This window comes from Vanessa tameamea, chromosome 12 (assembly GCF_037043105.1).
Source record: "Vanessa tameamea isolate UH-Manoa-2023 chromosome 12, ilVanTame1 primary haplotype, whole genome shotgun sequence".
In the NCBI taxonomy this organism is placed as follows: Eukaryota; Metazoa; Arthropoda; class Insecta; order Lepidoptera; family Nymphalidae; genus Vanessa; species Vanessa tameamea.
This window is the reverse complement of record NC_087320.1, coordinates 5,856,363-5,877,077: the sequence shown is the minus strand read 5'-3', so window position 1 is coordinate 5,877,077 and position 20,715 is coordinate 5,856,363. Positions and strand designations below refer to the sequence as shown.

At 34.1% G+C, this 20,715-nt stretch overlaps 1 protein-coding gene across 18 annotated transcripts in view; it reads right to left on the bottom strand.

The window, feature by feature from the left end:
• LOC113392984 (protein lap4-like) overlaps window positions 1-20,715 on the bottom strand; it is a 64,454-nt gene that overhangs the window by 17,111 nt on the left and 26,628 nt on the right. For 15 of the 18 annotated variants that reach the window (XM_026629641.2, XM_064216426.1, XM_026629648.2 and 12 more), the window contains 10 exons: window positions 17,510-17,576; window positions 5,018-5,223; window positions 4,714-4,847; window positions 4,074-4,158; window positions 3,320-3,527; window positions 2,552-2,742; window positions 2,202-2,313; window positions 1,678-1,994; window positions 1,348-1,446; window positions 803-1,051 (listed from right to left, as the gene is read on the bottom strand). In XM_026629641.2, coding sequence (XP_026485426.2) covers window positions 803-1,051; window positions 1,348-1,446; window positions 1,678-1,994; window positions 2,202-2,313; window positions 2,552-2,742; window positions 3,320-3,527; window positions 4,074-4,158; window positions 4,714-4,847; window positions 5,018-5,223; window positions 17,510-17,576 — 1,668 coding nt within the window. The remainder of the gene's footprint in view (window positions 1-802; window positions 1,052-1,347; window positions 1,447-1,677; window positions 1,995-2,201; window positions 2,314-2,551; window positions 2,743-3,319; window positions 3,528-4,073; window positions 4,159-4,713; window positions 4,848-5,017; window positions 5,224-17,509; window positions 17,577-20,715) is intronic. The other 3 variants (XM_064216429.1, XM_026629650.2, XM_064216431.1) reach the window with 3 other exon arrangements.

Here is a 20,715-nt window from a genome sequence, read left to right as displayed (position 1 = left end):
AAAATATGTAATTCGTTACTAAATCTAATTAAACTCAAACGTCATTCAATTCAAGGTCAAAGTTGTGTATTTATCTTTACTCTTCTCCTCCTAGCATCGGAATGGATTAAACGCTTCCAAATTAATTTGTTTGAGTTCGTCGACTATAATTTAGATATACTTTCGATAAATTTTCATTTATTGCTAGATGCAGCGGTTTCAATCATTACGTGAATAAAAATAAATTAATGTAGTCACAGTCAGTCACGGTTTGAGAAATCACAATTTGATAAAACTGTTGATTATTTAATTTTCATGGTAATTAAGGGTAAGGTCTTGTAGGTACAAGATCAGGTTCGATACTGCGTAATCAGAAATTAAGCTAAGTTTTTTGGATTTATATGTAAATTGAAATGAAGCTCATAACTTTATTAAGATAATATGATTTTAAATTAAGAAAATTTGAATGAAATAATAAAAGAATAGGGTACTGAACCTCACTCATTATGTACAGTAATTGTTATAAAAATATTATATAGATATATTTTTTTTACTGGATATGTATCTAAACTAGCAGAAAAACGGAGCACAAACTCGAATGCTAATTCTACAAAAACTGAGCGCAAAGCATACTAACATAAAATGAGACTATATATTTCATCGACTCTCTTTTCTTGTTAGATAAATGATATTGTAAACCAATAGCTTTTAATTCTTTAAAGACTTAAATTGAACAAAATGAAACGCAACCCCACTCTCCTCGTTTCATATCTGCAAAGAGTCGCATACACTAGATACAAACGGTACCGCAGTCGCGTCTTACTTCGATGATGAGCGGCTCGACGAGGTGGTTGTCGGTGACGCGCGTGACCGTGGTCTCGGTGAAGGTGGACTTGGTGATGGTCTCGGTGACGCGGCCGAGCGCGGCGGGCGGCGGCGGCAGCGCGGGCGGCGCGGCGCGCTGCACGGTGACGCGCACGCCGCGCTCCACGGGCGACGCGGCGCGCGCCCCGCCCAGGAAGTGCGCCGGGATCATCGCTTGGAACTCCTCGCTCGTCATCGCCCGCGCCGGCTGCGCGTGCCACACGTTCACATCGCATCGGCGGCGCCCGGCGGCGGCCGACGCTCGCGCCGGGTATCCCGCTGCCAGCGCTCTCGAAATATGAGCTCTATATTTCGAGAGGCCGCGGTCGGGATATCCGGCGCGACCGCCGGGCCGGCCGCCGAGTCGTGAGGGGATGGCGTGACATGAGAGTATACGGGAGATATGAGGTAAGCTATGGTACAAGCGAATGGATGTGAACGTGTTAATCTGTTTTGTACCCATCACCTGCGAAATATGTACGGCGGCGGGAGGTCGCTTCTTACCTGAATGTCGTCGAATACGTCGTCGTTAGAGCCGTGCAATTTATTGGCGCCGGGAGTTAGAGGCGTGCTCGTACTGTTAGTTGCCGGTTTCGTGCCCGCCTGAAGTCAACAATCGTCAATTAAATACCTCGAGCGCTACGCTACTTCAAGCGTGGTACAAGTATAAGCTTCGGCAATACCAAAACTAATATCGTAAAAAAAACTTAACTTAAACCAAGCACTATAAACGGGGATACATAATACGGGGGACAAAAGCTCATAAAATAATAAAAACAACCAAGAGTACGTTACCACAATAGGACAACTAAAAAGCTAATTCAAAAACCTTACCGTTCCGTTGGTCTGATTCAGTTTCCGCGGAGCCGGTTGAGGTGGTGCTGTTGTCGGTGCAAAGGTTGTTTGTGTTTGTGGTTGTTGTTGAAAGTGCGGTTGCGGTTGCGGTTGCGGTTGTGGTTGTGATAGAATTTGCGTATGCGCTTGCGGTTGCGACATAACATGCGTGGTCACTTGCGGTGCGGTGTGATTTCCGATCATGGTCGGAACATGGTTAGAGGTGGGTTTCTGTGTCGTGGTGACGTTCACATTCGGCAGGCTCGTCTTGTGCTCTCTCACTTCGTCTGATGTGGATTTCCGCGGGAGCAATTCGCCTATACGAGAATTACCTCAAATTTTAATCTATTTTTTTAGTAGATTTGATAAATTATAAATATATAACAATTTAATGTAATAATTATTAAAACAATTGTATTACTTCGGATTATTAAAAATTTTTATTTATTTTGCATTAAAATAAGCAGGCGCTACACCAATCTTAAGCAATACATTCTATAAAAAAAAATCATGATATTATGTACCTTGTTCTGGTGTGATTGTCCGCTGAAGGACAAGTCTCACAAATCGTTCGTGGCCAGTTAGCAGCGAGACGGCGGTTTCATGAGGAGCATTTTCCATATCAACACCGTTGATCTGAAATATTTAATTTGCAATTGACTTTTAAATCTGAGCATTATATGAAAAAAATAGGAGAAGACAATTTACAGGGGATTAATGCCATCATAGCACAAATCATTTTGCTATTTTGTATGTAAGCACTGTACGTCAAAATGCAGATTAACATATTTTTAAACAAGTAATTTAAAGTTCATGAAAAGATTTAGTTGCAGTTATTAACGTAAAGAAAATATATTTCTGTAAATATTCTCACCGAGATGACTTTGTCCCCGACTAACATTTTGCCGTCCTTGGCGGCGGCCCCCTGTGGTGAAATCCGGGACACGTAGATGGCATCGCTGTCCTCCCTGTACGGGGGGGAGCCCTTCCCGCCGGCTATGCTGAACCCTAGGCCCGAGCCGTCTCGTATGAGAGTCGTATGGACGAGAACTTTTTGTTGATAAACTGCAAAATTAAATTATTTATACACTGTTTGTTTAGAAACATAACTTGTTGATGTTTGATGATTTAATTTTATAGTATCCTAATAATTCAATTCATAACAATCAATGTAACTATTTTAAGCTTAATAAAATTTTGGACATGTTTTTCCTATTTTTGTATCTTTTCTTATTTCAAAGTTGCAACATACTGTTATGATAACAAATATTTATTTCATTCATTAATCCCAGATAAAGATTAAAAAGTATCATATTTATTTTTACTCACTTAATGTACCTACATCGTGACAACAGGATAAGATAAGCAATGCAATATTTCACATAATATTTATCGTTCCGATTATAACGACTTTAAAAAATAATCGTGTTTTTATCAAAAAACATAACATCTATAACTTTAAATTCAGACAATATTAGCACTTTTGCAACGCACCCACATAACATCATCATATCAGTGTTAGAAAATCCTTCAATTCATTCAATCCGAATCAGGTCCAAACTCTACCAACGACCCAAGCAAATTCTCATAAAGGTATTGTCGTAGTGTTGTTTAAAAAAAATGAGATTTGTCATAGGCTGACCGGGCGGCACGTAGGGCTGCGTGGGCGGCGGCGGCGACGCCTGCAGGCGCTGGTAGGACGGCGGCTGCGTGGGCGACGGCGAGTAGCTCACGGTGTTAGTGGGCGTGGTCTGGTTGTGCAGCGGCTCCTTGTGCTCGGGCTCGAACTCCTGCGCGTACTGGTTGCTGATGATGAGCGGTTTGCTCAGAATGCCTCGGCCGGTTGGTATCTTAAGAAATATTTGAAACAGAAATAACAGCTTATATCTCATGGTTAGGGACCATTAATTTAAGACGATTTAGGGGGGGAGGGGCGTCGACCATGTCTTACGTTTTCTTAGTCTTGTGGTTTCTCCTTTAGATTCTTACGTAACAAATATTAAACCGGGAGGGAGGGCATCGGCCGGTTCTTATTTTTTCTTATATTATGGGGGGAGGGGGTCAAAAACTAGCGAAAATAGTGTTACGTAATAAATGAATGGTCCCTTAGCACAGCATATTGACAACATCAAAGTAACTAACACCTCTTGTGAGGGCAATGTCTATGGAAAATATAAGTTATATAACTATTTGGCAGCTGATTATATTTTTATTTAAATAATACAAAAGAAGAAAAAGATCATTTATTTTCTATCAAAACCATTCTTATTTCTCGCTTCGTTTTAAAAATTGATCTCCCACAAACATCGAGGCAGAAACGACAAAAATATAATCTTAAAAGAATTTCCACTATCTCTGAGTATTATAATGTAATACCACGATATAGATAAAATTACCTGTCCATTTTCTAATGTAGATACAGTATCAGTAGTACTTGATACAGAGTGATGGCTCGCCCCACTCGCTGCTCGGCTGTGAGTTCTAAAAATATATAATATATATTTTTATTTAACGTGCTCAATGACATTTTATTCATCTCGATAACTCCAACAATACGGGAATAAACGGTTGGATTACCTACCGCGGAAAATAGAATATATTAATATTATACATATATAATCAAAATATTCTCTAAACCGGTGGTCTTGATGTTACACGATTGTATTTGATGTATATCACTATGAGTAGCTATCAGTGGTTCGGCATTATATTTCACTAAGAGGAACCGACAAAAAACTCAATAGTTATTCATCTTCACAAATTAAATACCTCAATATACATACATACAAATATAATAATGTAACCTAATGCCAACTTTTAGTAACCTACTCTACTAGAACGTGGTTAAGCGTTAGGCCTAACCACTGTCTTGTGTATTGATATTTTCCATTATGAAGGGCATGAGTACAGGATAATTGAGCGCAAATGACGTAACTTACATCCCATACTTGGCAGCATGTTGGCAATATATGTAAATTAAAAAGACCATCGTATGTTATTTACGCATTTGCCTTATTTTCAATAATATAAAATCACCTCGTTGACGTCGGCGAATCCCTGGTCACAACGAGGGTGAGAGTCGAACCACTCGCCTTTAGTACTTCTACCGCATAATAATGATCAACCTCGATCACCGAAGTACCGTTAACCGATAACACTTTGTCTCCCACCTGAGAATAAAGAAAATGCAATGTTGTTTCATTTCTAAACCGTTACTTTTCCCTTATTACTTATTTAATTACCAGTAAAATTACTATTTGAATTAAAAAAAAATGCATACTGCATAGTGATTATAAATAAATCACTCGAACAATACTTATATGGCTTCAAGTGTTCTTACCCTAAGCCCCGCTAGGTACGCTGGTCCATTAGGTGTAACTCGAGAAATGAAGATGCCGTCATCATCGCCAATATACGGCGTAGAACCTCGTCCGCCCGCAATGCTGAGACCGAGGCCGCCCGCAGCGCGAGCAATGCGTACTTCTATACATCGTTGATCGTTAACTATCCGTGCTTCGCTGTCAGCACGTTCGGATACCGATTCACCTGGGAATTCAAAATGAAAAACTTTCTTTGTTAAAATGTAATGCAGACTGTTATTTCACATATATATATGACATACAATTGATTTTATTACCAAAAACAATTCTACAACGAAATATTGAAAGTATTTATGGTAGTTGAAGATATTTAACTTCACGTCTATAATACAGATGGATTAATTTATTTCAGCATATATAAAAAAAAGAAAAAATAACAAAACGTGATAAAAACATTATAAATATCTACTGCGAAACGATTATATAATTGGAGAGTTAGAAGTATTCGATCATATTATTGATCGAAACGAAAACTTAATATTGTTATTTCTAGAACCAACGAAAATTGTTTATTCGAAGAGAAAGCTAACAAACAATAAACTACAAATTCCGCAGCTAATGCGGATCGCTCGAATAACCATTTATTTCAATAAGATAACTGATTTTCTTTTCCTCCTACTACATGTAGATATGGAAAAGATAAAACGCAGTAGTTACAAGTTTCATATTGTGTTTATTTAGCTAAGTCGTAAGCGTTACATGTATTCATTCGCTATAATAAAGACTTAACATAAAAACGTGAACTGACTATTAAATAAGCATTTAGTCAAATAGATCTAATTAAAACTGTACATAAGAAATTATCGATAACCTTGTTTAATACAACGGATTACCCATATCTTATGCAAATACAGTCAATTATTATTTCTTATATGAAGATATTAATGAACAGATTCGAATAAAAAAAATTATGTACGTAAAGGCAGTACACATGAAATAAGTATGAGGAAAAGTTGTGAAAATTGCCGTTCATAGACAATTATAAAGAAAACTTTTTCCTGCAATTGCATAGATTCATCAAATAGTAAGAGTTGCTGCTATTACTTTGATAGATTAGCAACAAGCAAAAACATATCGTAGCTTTAAATACACGAAAGAGTTATTTATTGGAAAAATCTGTACACCTTTCACATTGTTATAATAAAAACATAATGTAATTATGGGCATATAAAATAATTAGTACCACTGTAATTAATAGACTGGGTTAGATCCCTCGATAATTAATCGTGGGCGTTACAAACGATCCGCCACAGGAGCAACTGTAATTCCCGTGACAATATAACGAACAATGCATCGCAAATATGCACCAGATTATTTATAATTTGCAAGGTTAAGCTACACAGTATCAGGATCACATACGTTTAATAACAGTAATGACGTTAGCCTTTCGAATAAGCGATATACTTTAGCTTTAAACTATAATACGATTTATTGCTATAGATAAAACACCACAAAGACCATGGAACTGAAAATGTTTTATAGGTCCGCTTCGAATACAATTGCAGTTTCTCCTATTCTCATATCCGATACAGACGTTGCTGAATTGAATAATAAATGAGCAAAGCTTTCGTAGAGTTCGCACGGCAATCAGTACGACAAGATAAATGACGCTGGCGTAGTGAAATCATGATCCAGAATCATCGTCGCATCCGCGTCCTGAGTGTACTACAATGGCCAATCAGTCTCAATACTTTCACCCCTCCCATAACCTAAATCGAGTAACAGCGCTTCTATTGTATTCCAGAAACGAGTCGTGATAGTTAATAGAGGGATTCGTGACTATCGTTTATCAGCCAGTAGTCTCATTTCATTGGGAAACGCTCTTTTCAAGGAATAGCAGTAATTTAACTTAAATAATAATTTAATAGACAGGTGAAAGTCAGAACTATTCCATACTACATTCATATAACAATGATAAATTGCAAATCGCTTTAGCGGTATCGAATGGCTATGATAGACATGATCTTAAAGTAAGTGACTTCAAAGTTAAATAAAAAATATAATTTGTAATATTACACAAATACATTTACCGTTTACCTATAGATCTCTTTGAGAGATTCAACGAAAGCGACAATGATAATAATATAAACAGGTACGATTTCATGCTTACACTACTGATCCAATCGATAGGGTACTTTCATATGAATTTAGTTGATAATTTCAGGTCTGACATAGACTGTGTGAGAGATGGTCGGAGATATAGCGGTCCAGGAGTTTTTTTAAATTGACTTGTAGGTCTCCAAATGCTTACAGAAGCCACCAACATATATCTTTTTAAATAACTCACGGTAATCATTTTACGTAACAACAAATTACTGTAGTTTCGTTTAATTATCACAAAATATTAATTCTTATCAAAACAAATAACATATTAATTTATATATATCGTATCAATGATTTTAAACTCGTGGTTAATTTACTAAATAAATAAGGCTGATAAATAAAATACATTATTCGATAAAATACTATATAGATGATAAAAAGCATGGAGGTAGTATTCGTTGATATTAATGAAGGTTAAATGATTACATGATGTATTGATAAAATGAATGTGTGGTTAAATAATTAACATATACTCAAACGTAACAGCTATGAATACATAATACAATCAAATATCGAAATCAATCTTTATTAAATTATACTGATTTATCGGTTTGTTACTCATTTTGTAAGAATAATGAAACGTTAAGCTATCACCGGTTAAAAAATAGATTCCACCGAGCAAAATCGCAATATTATCGCAATTGGTTTTCAATTGATACTAGATACACTACCACGTATTTTTGTGTCAATGTCAAAAAAAGGCTTTCTTAATACAATTATTGCATGTATAATACATTTGAACATTGAGAACGAACTTATCTTTTATTACATTTTCATTACAAAACACGCAAGAACATATACATATATAATGTTACTCACGTTACTTTGCGAATGCAAAGAATATCAAGCAGGTGTCTTCCGATACACGAATCATATACCTTGTACACAGTAAAGACATATGTGTAAACATATTATGTATGTTTGAAACACCTTTGCGTTTTTTTATTTAGTCAAAGACCATCTAAACGGTGACTCGTGAGTCATCGTCCGAAATACGTATGCTATAAAAGAATTTAAAGAATTTATTTTTTATTATTATTATTTGATTATTATCCTAACATATCTACCGCACCTATTTTTAAAGTTGTGTTCATATTGTTTTTAATACATTAATTTCCGCTCTGATAACAGTCATAACGTATATAATTATTTATTAAAGCCAACTTATTTTATTTAAAGATGAAATGAATGTAAGATTACGGTTCATTTCATAAATTGATAAAAATATATTTAAACATATGCTTGTTTTTATTAAATATACTTTGTATGTTGAATATAATGTAATAATTAATATATTTCAAGGTATCTTTCAATAAGTGTAAAGCTTAATTTTATTTGTTTTAACATTTCGTGATATTCATATAACTGTCAATTGAAGTTCGTAAATAATTAAAAATAAAAAATGTAAACACTAGAAGTGAACACTCAAGGTCTGTTTATTTATTATTTACCACGAAATCAAATATCGGTATGGCGTCAAAATACATTTCAAAGTCGTTTTAACAGAATGAGATATAATAGGAACAAACCAATTGTAAACTATATTTTTTAGTATAGGATAACATTTAAAAACAAATGAAAACACCGCTTACAATTTCAAAATCATTCGGTTTATTACGGAAGTTAATGCAAAGTTTAGATTAAGGTAGCTTAGACAACGAAATAATTCATTAAAAAAGACAATAATTACTCAACTTTGTATGCATAAACTAGAAAGAATAATATAAGCAAATTTAACTTTTTCTAACATTGACAAACAGAAGTACCACAACGAAACAGTTTGACATACATAGCCTTTAAAGTATAATACAATATTAACTAAGGTTTAATTAAATATCAACAAACATTTACGCAATGTTCAAGTAGCTTTTGGTCCTACCTAAAGATGACCGCATCGCAAACAAACCCATACAGTTTCACCTTCACACTAAAATAACATTATTCTCGACGCCCATTAAACGTATTACGTACGGCCTATTGAACAAAAGCGGTAGACCATTTAAAATTATCCTGTGTAACCACTATTAAATATTTTATATAAAATGTGTAGCTTGTGTCTTTATTCGGCTTAAATGTAATATTACGCAAACCAACACTATAGTTAGTGGTACTGATGGAAAATGCTAAAACTAGAACATAGACAGGTTAATAATTTTCTTTATTATTATATTAGCTACATATAATATTCATTAAGGATTTACTTTATATTTGTGTTTTCTTTGTTATGAAAACATAAACATAACATTATACGGTAATATTAAAATTCACGATTAACTACACAAAAATGTTATTAGTTTTTATTGTATAAACTCTGTTTAAAAACGAACTAGATATTCCATATGAATTACATTAAAAATATTTCTTTTAAGATATTAAAAAATAACTTACGTTTCTTCCTCCTTATTACCCCCATATTTCCACTCTATGAAGGACTTACTTCGTGAGTATCGTTTCCTAGTAAATAACTAGATTAATTTAAGTTCGCAATAAACAAAGGCTAATATTGCATATCAATAAGGTGCAGCACCCTCGTGCATTCCGTATCGGTCCTTGTCAAAATTCATTATTAAAATAACAAAAGTCAGTCCGTAACAAAAAAGTTATATCGCTTTTTTTATGTATTTTTTTTATAAATAAAACTGTACTGTATATACAATTGCCTTGTATATTTCAAACACACACACTTATATGACCTAAATAAAATATAAAAGGACGCATGCGTACGCGCAGCCCGGGGCGCATGCGTTGACGGAATGCGCGCGCTGCAACAGCGAGATGTAGAGGCTGTGGCGCCGGCGCCCGCGACCTCTCCGTTAGATTAAAAATAGAAAGTAACAACCTGGCGTATACCGACTCCTTATTTTTTACCCTCAGATAATTTATCTATCTACAACGGATTGATCTCTTCAACACTAAAGAACACTTTCGATTTTTCCATCGAACTTTGTAATTACATTTTAAATAGAATTTCAATAACAACAATACAATCTGATAAATATTACGATATGAAATTGTATTGATAAGCAACTATTTTTTTACCGGATTTTACTATGGCGGATACCAAATTGAATTTATAAAAGAACTAAGAACGCTTGATTTGAGATTTCCGCTACAACCAATATCAATCAATCTAAATGTTTAAAATTAATTCATAAGTGTCTTTTGATCGAAGAAATACATATACAAATGGTTTTGAGACTTCGTAGTATACGACAAAGGTTATTCAACTACTAAACCAGCTAAATGTTTAAACTTTTAATAGATTCAATTTTTTTTTTGTTGTTTTTCTTTTATTTCGTAAAAAGGAAGTCATAGATAAGCCTCTTACTGCGTAAAATTGATTACAGATGCAAGATTTATAACACAGGTTTTATGTCGTACATAAGAAATATATCAGCGGAAACGGAAATTTGAGTACTTGAAACTTAATTTAATATTCATAATAACTTCCACAAAAAGATCTAATTAAAACGACAATACGACAAAGACACATAAAAATTGAAAGTTATCGCAAATTTAATAAGTAAAAACAACATATTTTTCGATGCGATTGGCCGGAACTAGTATTCAGCTGCAGATTACTCTTAAATACTAAAATGTGAATAAATAAAAACTTGTAAAACTTATTTTCATGATAAAAAACAATATTTTTTAATGCTGCCGTTTTAGTGTTTTCAATGCTCATTTTATGATGTCTTGTTAAGTTAATATCTAGAATTATCTTAAGTCGACAACTAACAAGCGGTGCTAACAATTTGCTACGAGCCAGAGAAAATTAGAAACTACGATGACTACCAGGATATTGCTTTCAGTATAAAAGCTGATTATTAAAACCAGACAGGAGCTCTGAGCTTTCCATATTAGAGCTAGCTGATACTTAATCTAGTAAATCGTTTTATTATGAAAAGCATTTTAATTCAAAACTATCTTGTTAAGAAATAAAAAGAAAAGATCTATCTATTATTTATTTTTAAATCGTTTATTCATCGACAATAAATTTCTCGTGTCTGTAGAACGGACACAGATTATGCTAATTAAGGGAGAATATTTGAATCTTATTTATTAAAATAGATTGCATATCTACCGATTCCAAAATATGGGTTTTAATTAAAATATGTAATCATGTCAATTAGATACAGCACGCGTCGTGCATAATGAATTCTGAAATCCGCTTCCTTGTATAACATTAGGTCGCTTTCAAGAGGAAGAATTTACGGTAGTATTTATTTTACGGTTTAAATAACGGTCACAATGATGCAAGCTAATGGAGATTTTTGTGCAAACGAGGATACCTTCCGTAGGTGGAGACGTGGAAACAGTAAACTAACCGTTTTATTGAAATTATTTATCACATCGTGTAGAATAACAATGTTAACGGTTGAGTTAAAATATCATAATATATTGTTTACTTTACACATTATATATGAAATTTATTATTTAAAATAATCGATTTTACCGTCACAGCGGCCCGTTTGTTTGTCACGACATCATCATTCCAACGGATTTAAATAAATTTAAATGTTATTTTGCAAAAAATATATAATAAACATTCCAAAAGTACATTTAAAATATTACTAATAAATCTTCAACTTGTTTGATATTTTAAATCAACAATATTCCTTTGCAGTCAAACGAATACAACCGTTTGTTTATCGGTTTTGTTAATCGGATATCATACAGAGGACGCGCTTCAATAGTTCATTTCACAGGTTCGCTTTCAAGATCTATGGCCGCAGCGCGGATGTTAACCGCAACCAAGTGCAGTCCTCAGTTTATTATATCTATCGTATAATGCGGTTTCGTTAACGTCCAACATAAAGCAGAATAAGAGAAACTCGAGCTAGGGCTTGAGGATTATTACCACGAGATTGATTTAGACAGACGGAATAAATTAGAAGAGAAAGGTGCACTATTCAGACACAAAAGGCAAGGTGAATGTGTCTATTCAGATTACTTCCTATAGATAACATACCGATGTGCAAATGATAAATATTTCAGATAAGGCAACTCGACGCATTAAATATATCAAAAGAGATTTAGAAAATAGGAAAACAAGAATTAGAGATTACGAAGTGATCTGCTGTGTTGCGCTTAACATTTCATTGAAAGTAATTGCATTACAGCTAAAAACCTTTTTATACACATCATCATCGTAGAAACGTCTTCTAAATTACACTCTACGACATTCATTCATCATGTGTTCGCGTTCATATTACATGATTGACAGGGCTAATGTGATTATATATAAACATTTTTGTACCTAATCGTTCATGACTGGCAAAAAATACAAAGAGAATTAGTTTGAATCTCAAACATTGTACAACATATGTATCTACTAATATATATAGTAACGTTAAGTCTCACAAGCTGTTACGTGTGTGACCTTTCGTGCGATGTACCCAAAGGCAAATTTGAACCTGACTTGAAATTAAATCGGAATATAATGTTATTTCAAGTAGAGTCGAGTTCACTGAAACCGATCGTGTTCGTCTGATTTTCTATCGAGCATCGGCGCACGAACTTTACGTAGAGTATTCGCCTTCTAAGCTCATCCGTTATATTTATTATCATCCAGGCGACTTGGAAGCCGTCCGCGGATACAGCTTTTGTGCTTTCTATCTGATAAATGTTAGTAACGACATAATATTTTAGAATAGAAAAGGTTTTATAACATCCGTTACATAAAACGAGAGCTAATGAGAAATTACGTATAATTAATTGTAAAAAAAAGATCGATTTCTGTATAAATAGAAATAGTGATGGTAGTAAATATTTTTATTAGCCTCAAAAACGCAGCAAAGTAAGAAATTCCTAGTTAACAATATATTCGCAATCAAATGGAAAAACACATTAATCACTTAAATTTTATATACAAGTAATAGCATAATCAATAACGAGTTAATACATAATATTTCAACGTTATCTGTTCAAGTACCTATATACATACCTAAATAATGTCACTATCGACCGTCAAAACCTGTACGTAAAAGTATATGCAGTAATTGAATGCTTAAAAAAAACGTTCAAATTAGTGACACTACAATATAACAGAACATCTGGTTCAGAGAAGTAGCTTGAATATAAAAATAAAAAAATCGTCGGTACCAATTTAATTCAGAAGAATTTATAACTCATCGGGGATAACAAAAATAATAATATGATATTATCAATTTCCAAAAAAAAATATACGTTTAAATAAATATGTCAATGAAGACAGGAAGGAAATTACCAGCAAAATAAATAAATGCCGAACTTGACCTCAGGAAGACGTGCACAGAACAGGCCTTACTTGCTTTGAAGGTGAATTCCATTATCGAGCACATGATACCGCGAACTACTGACTTTGTAACGGCCATTGTGGCGCAGAACCTTAATAAAGCTTCTTTATCCACCGTGGAGAGAAATTTATCTACGTGAGTATGTAATCGAGAAGCGTATACAGGACTGCGAACAAACAAGGTTCGCACCTGACGCCTGTGTGGTTCATTAGACCGCACCAATAAACTCGGGGAAAGCTGGTGCTATTGTTATCCGTCCCTCGGGAGGGTTCGATTATATCTCGCCCTACATACGCACACACGCAGTTATATATAACTGTCATATTACGTGAAATTATTTTATTACGTGACAAATATAATAATATTATTATAAATGGTCCATCGCATATATTTAGTTAATCGTCTTAGATTATGTGTTTGCTCAGCCAAGTATCTGGTTATTAGGATTTTTTTTATATATTGGTGTTATTAAGATTTTAACCTACAGTTCGAAGCAAAATATCTTATAAATAAAAGGTAGAACATTTCATAGACTTTTTTTTATAAACATCACCAGCCTATCAATCAATGTTAACAACACTAATCCCATTGTGACAAATCAAATTTAATCTCGCTCAAAATCTATCTATCGTTGGATATGATAGTCCATATAACTGAAAGTAGAAATTTATAGAATATAACTTATATATTGCAGGTCGATGTCGATAGTTTCTATTCAAAGCAGCTTTCTAAGGCAAATTTCTCTTTAAATGCCAGATAACCTAAGCACTTGCAACATCCCTACCGGTGTTTACCATAATTGAACCTTAAATGTCAGATAGAATTAATTTATTCAATAGATAAAATAAATAATTACTGCCAATGTTTATCACCTCAAGTTACTTTCACGACAAACGATGGAGAAAGACATATAATTTATTATTTTACCTAAGACGTAAAACGATTCTCGTTAAAATCTAATGAATGAATATGTAAACGTTAATATTCATCATCATCAACGTTAATATCATTGTCGTATTGCAAAACAGTTTTATGTACATAAAACCAATGCTGTAGATAACAACAACAATAAATAAAGACCACATGATTGTATATAGTTTGGAAGAAGAACTTGTACATCCGCAGAACATACCATAGTCATGAACAGTAGGCTCATTTTCGCTTATGCGTACTCGTCTTGATGAAGCTCTTTCCGGAAGCGTGTAATGAATAGGATTCTGAACATTCTGTCGGCGGTTATACTGCGCAGTTCGCGGCAGCGTGCCGTATATCTGACTCGCCGTGTCAATATAGACTGGCTGATAACGAGGAACCGGATATTGGGGCACATTTTGTCTTAATGGATCTGGGTATTCCACATATGAGCTCGGCTGTGAATTTATTCCGTAGCGGTTATTTTGTCGGTTGTCGTAATGATTTAGAGCTTGTAAACTTTGCGCCGGATATCCATATTGAACGGGTTGTCTTCTATATTTATCGAGTATATCAAAAGCTCTGTTTTGTGGTGCTGCGAAACGATCAGTCGCAAATATTTCACTCACGGGTAAGGCAGAGCTACTATTACTCAAATTACTGCGGTTACTTCTTGTGCTACTCCGGAGACCGTTCCGGCTCAGCGAACCATCACCACGTACACTTAACTTTAATTCAAGTCTTTTGTCTTTCATAGTGTCTGTTTTCACTGATTACGATTCATCCAATTAAATTACTGATATCACTGTTTCAAATCGTTTTATCCATATTAGGCTTTCTGAGTATGAATTAGAAACTCAATCGTTAATGAATCTAATTAATTTTATACTATGGATTAATATTATTGCTGAATTCATTCGATAGAGAATTAACGATATAAAAACAATTATTCCCGTGTAAGATAACTAATAACTGTTGTTACATGTTAAATGACCACAAGCCTGAGAACAAGCTCGACGTTGTGAGAGTTAATTGAGGTTAAAAGTTTTTTCGAAACATCAACAGAGTCTTAAACAAAAGTACTGTCTAAACGCCTGGCGGGTGGGACAGCTAAATAAATGAGAATAATTCAACTGACGGCAAAATTAAATTAGCTCTTTAAACTAATTTTGGACGTTTCACAAGTGTAAGAACTTTCTCGAAAATTTCATATTGTCCGAATATTTCTTAAAGGCCTTAAGAAATATTCGGACAATATGAATAGTTGAAACGAACACACACTCGAGTAATGCGATCGGAGTAAAATATTTCTGGTCACTAGTAGAATAACACTCGGGCGAATCGTTATTATTAGAGACGATAAGATAACGTCAGTTCAATAACATGTGCTATGCAAGTTTAACAAATAAAAGTTAATTCATCGACTTATTTGTATGAGTTCATATTGTTAGTAATTATATAATAAGTAAATATATCTTCGAGCGTGCTTTGATATGAAAAAAATATTGAACTATCAGAAATTTTATAACAGCTTATCACAATTCGTGGAAAAGCTGGAGTTTCTCAAAATCTTAGTAAAGGAAGTTTCACTTTACATTTTAATGATAAAAACTCATATAATATATTAAAAAAAACTGCATTAAAAGTTATCTACTGATATAAATTATCTCATACAGGCGCGGTAAATCATAAGGTTTAATACTGTGAGTTAGTTTGCAATATTTGGCTCTTTTATTAAATAAAAAAAATGGCAAAGATTATCTCTGTATTGTGAAGGTTACTTTGAAAGTATAGCATTAAATATATTCATGTAGAAATTATGTGGCTGGAACACGGCGAAAGTATCGCTTGATCAATTATAGCGAATAAACCGACAATTGAAAAGTGAAGTAAATCACGACTTTCATGTAAGAGTACAATAACAGTACGATAAATTGTACGAGCCAGTCACATGATGTATTTACAAAGATATTAATGTTACAATAGCTAGACTTGACCTTCAAATCGAATAGAGCCACAGTTAGTACGATGTTTTCGAACAAACATAAAACATGTGCTTATAAATTCTTAGCAAAAACACTAACAGAAAACTAATTTTGCAAATGATATTATATGATTCATTGTTCAAAATTATACTATTGTGATTCAATAAAACTTTTGATACTAAATACAACATAAAATTCACTTTTAAACTCGTTAACACTTTTTCTATCTTTCACCAAATAAACACTCGAAATATTTACTTATTTTTGTAAAATCGATATCCGATTAATTTACAATAAATATTATAACAAGATCGCTCGCCTTCACATCACAATTCGAATTGAACACATATAGTAATTTTCTTTTGCATAGTTTACACGGCGCGTCACGCTATTAGCGTTTGACAATTTTAATTTTTTTGTAATATTTCTTAGTCAGGATTTCGGCTTAAACGCAGCACAGGTGATCGAAACACTGGCCATACGTTGCAAAATGGCATGTCGAGTGTGCTAGATAAGCTGATAACGTAGCGATACTGATTATACGACTGCAAACATTGCGTACAACGAAAGTCATTGTGGACTTAACGAAAATTCGGGTTATGTTTTCCCATATGAGTAATAAAGCAAATAAGAAGTCGTTTTCTTTAATTATTTATTGCAATTTTTTTATTCTATTTAATTTTCGTCGAAGTAATATTTCAGATTTCTTTCTAATACGTTTTCTCTTGTTTTAGTATATTACTTGCCTTAAAATGGTTTTTGCTTCATAGATATAATATGTATTTATAGAAGAACATCTGAAGGTTATCAATTCACAGTTCCTTTAAAAATAAATTCGACGTGATTTCGAGCAATGAACTTACTAGTGAGTGACGGGTTTCAAGCGATGCTCGTGATCATTACGGGCGAATGTGGTCACGATCGCGTGAAACAATGTCGCAACTGCTATCTAAGAAACATCGTGCACTATGTCCCCATAGCTTGCAATCCCATTATACTCGGATTGTTTAAATATCCTTCTCAACTTGTGTAATACGATGTGCCATTTTAACTTACATAGACAAAGAATTTCTTTTCCGCTATACTGAACTCCCAGAACCGTAAAATGTATCCGTCTTATACAAATACGTACTGTTTACTTTGAATAGTCGAAGAATTATTAATTTAAACTTACCGTCAGGAACGTCTTCTAAAATATCGTCGTCATTTTTGAGTTCGTGTTGTTCTCGTTTTTTGATCGCCTGTAAGAAAATAATATATTAAGATCTTTACCTAATTACACAGCATGAAATGACAAATAAGAACAAACTTACCTAAACAAAGCTTAACAAAGGACTTATAAGCATGAATACGAGTTAGAAATTGCAAAATCAAGGTATTAACAAGACACAAGCGAGGTGAGCCAAATAAAATGCAGTCAAATCTAAATCGAAATCTTAGTCTAAATGTCTCTCTCTATCTTAAAACCCATCTCACCCGGGTAAGCCATCCACCCGCAGCTTTCAAGCACCTCATATTGTTGCTAAATAACGACGTGGTATTTACCACTACGCAAATCTTGTATCATTGTCGATCAAACTAGGGAAATTTCACTTCACTCATCGTTTTATTTCGAATTAATGAAACATTATTAAAAGTGTTGCGGGACAAGACAGTCATTTCTGCGCACCTCTCGGAGGGTCTACTGTGAACGATGTGGTCGAGGGCCCGCGCGCATCAGCCCGTAACAGCCGCAGTCTTCCTACAATTACCCACGCTTGAGTCGTGCTTACAGAAACGGAGCGATTCGCTGACAGTTTATTAAATCACTTGGGTTCTTAACCCAGTTTTTGTCGATAGTGAATTAATAAGTTTATTTTATGGATAAAGTGGTAAATCCTTGAAACTACAGATTCGAATGCTTTTAGCGGAGCGCCTCGACTAAGCGATGACTGTAGATATATCATTAAGATGCACGTCCAACAAAGGTCTCACGAAACTATTGTTTCCTCTTTTTCATCACGAATAAGAAATTGTAACGTGACCGTACGTCCGCTTGTACTCTTTCGCGCGGCAGTAGAAACACGAGCAAACTGAGAGAGCATTCAGTTCAAAAAACGCATATACGGACTACTTCACGAGTCTTACTTACGCCATAAATTAGCTAGAATTAAAGCGACAGATATCATCAACACTACACCGCCAGGCTAATAATTATATTAAAAAGAAATTTTCAATGGACTGATTCAAATATTTATGTATATTAAAGTTCTTTAAGCCCCTTATTTTTTATAAATATAGTTCCTCATTAAAAAAGAAGAATGCAAACGAAAATCATAAGCACATATGTTAATTGTTCATAATTATTTAGAGTATGAGAAAAATAATACATAATATGAATGAAACAAAAGCAAGTTACAAAAGTTCTCAGAGATCACACGAACAATCATTTAAAGCGCTTTATAGTCACGTTTTGATATAAAGGCATGCAGTGAGCGAAAGTAATGGGTTTATTTATACCATATATATGTTATTAGAAACTTTTTTGGTTTTATATTGTAATGTTTTAATTCCTACGCAAGTTTATTAGTTGTTTTTTTTTTTTAAATAAAATGTATTAGAATGTTGTTAAAGTTAAATAATGCTCCGTACAAATAAAACAAGATTGAGATAATTCGAACATGCTTACGAAGCACTTTTGTGGTTACGTCTACAATAATAATTATTATAGAAGGTGCATTGTTTTAAAACAAAATGATAGTCAAGAGAGCAAACACGTTACGCTGTATCAATAAAAGTAGTTAATATATAAATATCTTATTGTCGCTTGTCCTTGTTATTATTCCAAGCTTTCGTGCATCGTTGATGCGAATAAGATGAAAATTTGTTAATTTTTTTTGGTAATTGCTTGAAAGTTTCCGATATAAAACCAACAATTATTGACATGGTGACGTATAATAGAATTAAGAAGAGATTTTGTCGTCACGAATACCGGACTAATTTTCGGATTTTTGAATTACGCAACATGATGAGATTTGACCACATGCATAAGGTAACTCAAATAGAATAAGGCCAGCAAGACGCATAATACATGCAGTAAACATGAATTGAATAACATCATACATTTTGTAACATGCAATTGAGTCCCATACAAACATATAATAACATTTAGATATGTTTAGATGATATGCCACTATAGGAATATTTTTATTATAACATATATGCAGTTATTTAACGATGAAAACTTTAAAATTTTAATTATTACATGATTTTTTTGCCTTAATAAAATATACTTTAGGAATAAAACACATACTTTTTAAAAACCGAACCTTGTTCTTCTTATATAATTACTTTTTATTATACTACGTATAATAATACTTTTAGACGAGTACAAACGGACAACAGACCGTTCGTACTCGCTAAAAGACGCAACGAATATCGACAAGACAACACATTTTTATCAGGCGATGTATTTTATACATATAACTTTGTTTTATACACATCAAAAAATAAGTTAACTGGTGTATCAATGGATATGAGAATATAGTGCGAAAATTTATCGCTTATTATAAATCTTAAATAAAAACAAATAAAGCAATGTAATACAGTTATTATTTAAAGTTCACCTCAATAGAATTTGTAAAAAGATTTTAATGAAACATTGCATCTATTATAGCTACTTGGAGTTCATTATTCGAGGAATGAGAAAGTCAGTTTAATGTAGTTGTTGAAGAAAATACAATAATGAGATAAAAATTAGAGGAGTACTGAAATGAAACTTCGAAAATGTCAGCCATTATGTCGGCTCGGTATTGTACGTAAAGAAGTTCCGGACGGTCGAAAGTCGAACGCCAAGAGGTGAGAATTCTGTTCTAAACGGGATACTGGCCAAAGTCAAAATCTATTGAAATGTACTGCAAATATGAAAATCTCTCAAGAAAGCTAATAAAACCGAGCACAACGCTAATGTTAGCCATGAGTAGAGTTCGAAGCACCTGCGCTATCAGATCGCGCGCGCGACTCGCGTCGATCTGGTTGACGCGCTTGTTCTTGAGGTGGTGCGGCGTGTCGCGGCGGTGCAGGCGGCCGCCGCGCGCGCCGCGCTCGCGCACCGCCGCCCACGCCACGCGCCGCCCCGCGCCCCGCTACCCACACCACAACCGACCCCTATTACCCTCTGTTCGTGTCGAGCTTCGTCTCCGGCTCCGCCCGAATGCGATTTCATTACATGCTTTCGACCGAGCTAATCGTTGCACTATTTTACGTTGTGAGAGACGAAGATAAATCGACGAACAGATCGGTAATAGTCAATTTGTTAATTCTATCCAATTCATTTGCCAGTTAGTAATTTTTATTTAGCATAATTTAAATTGTGTATTGTAATATATAAATAAATTCGAT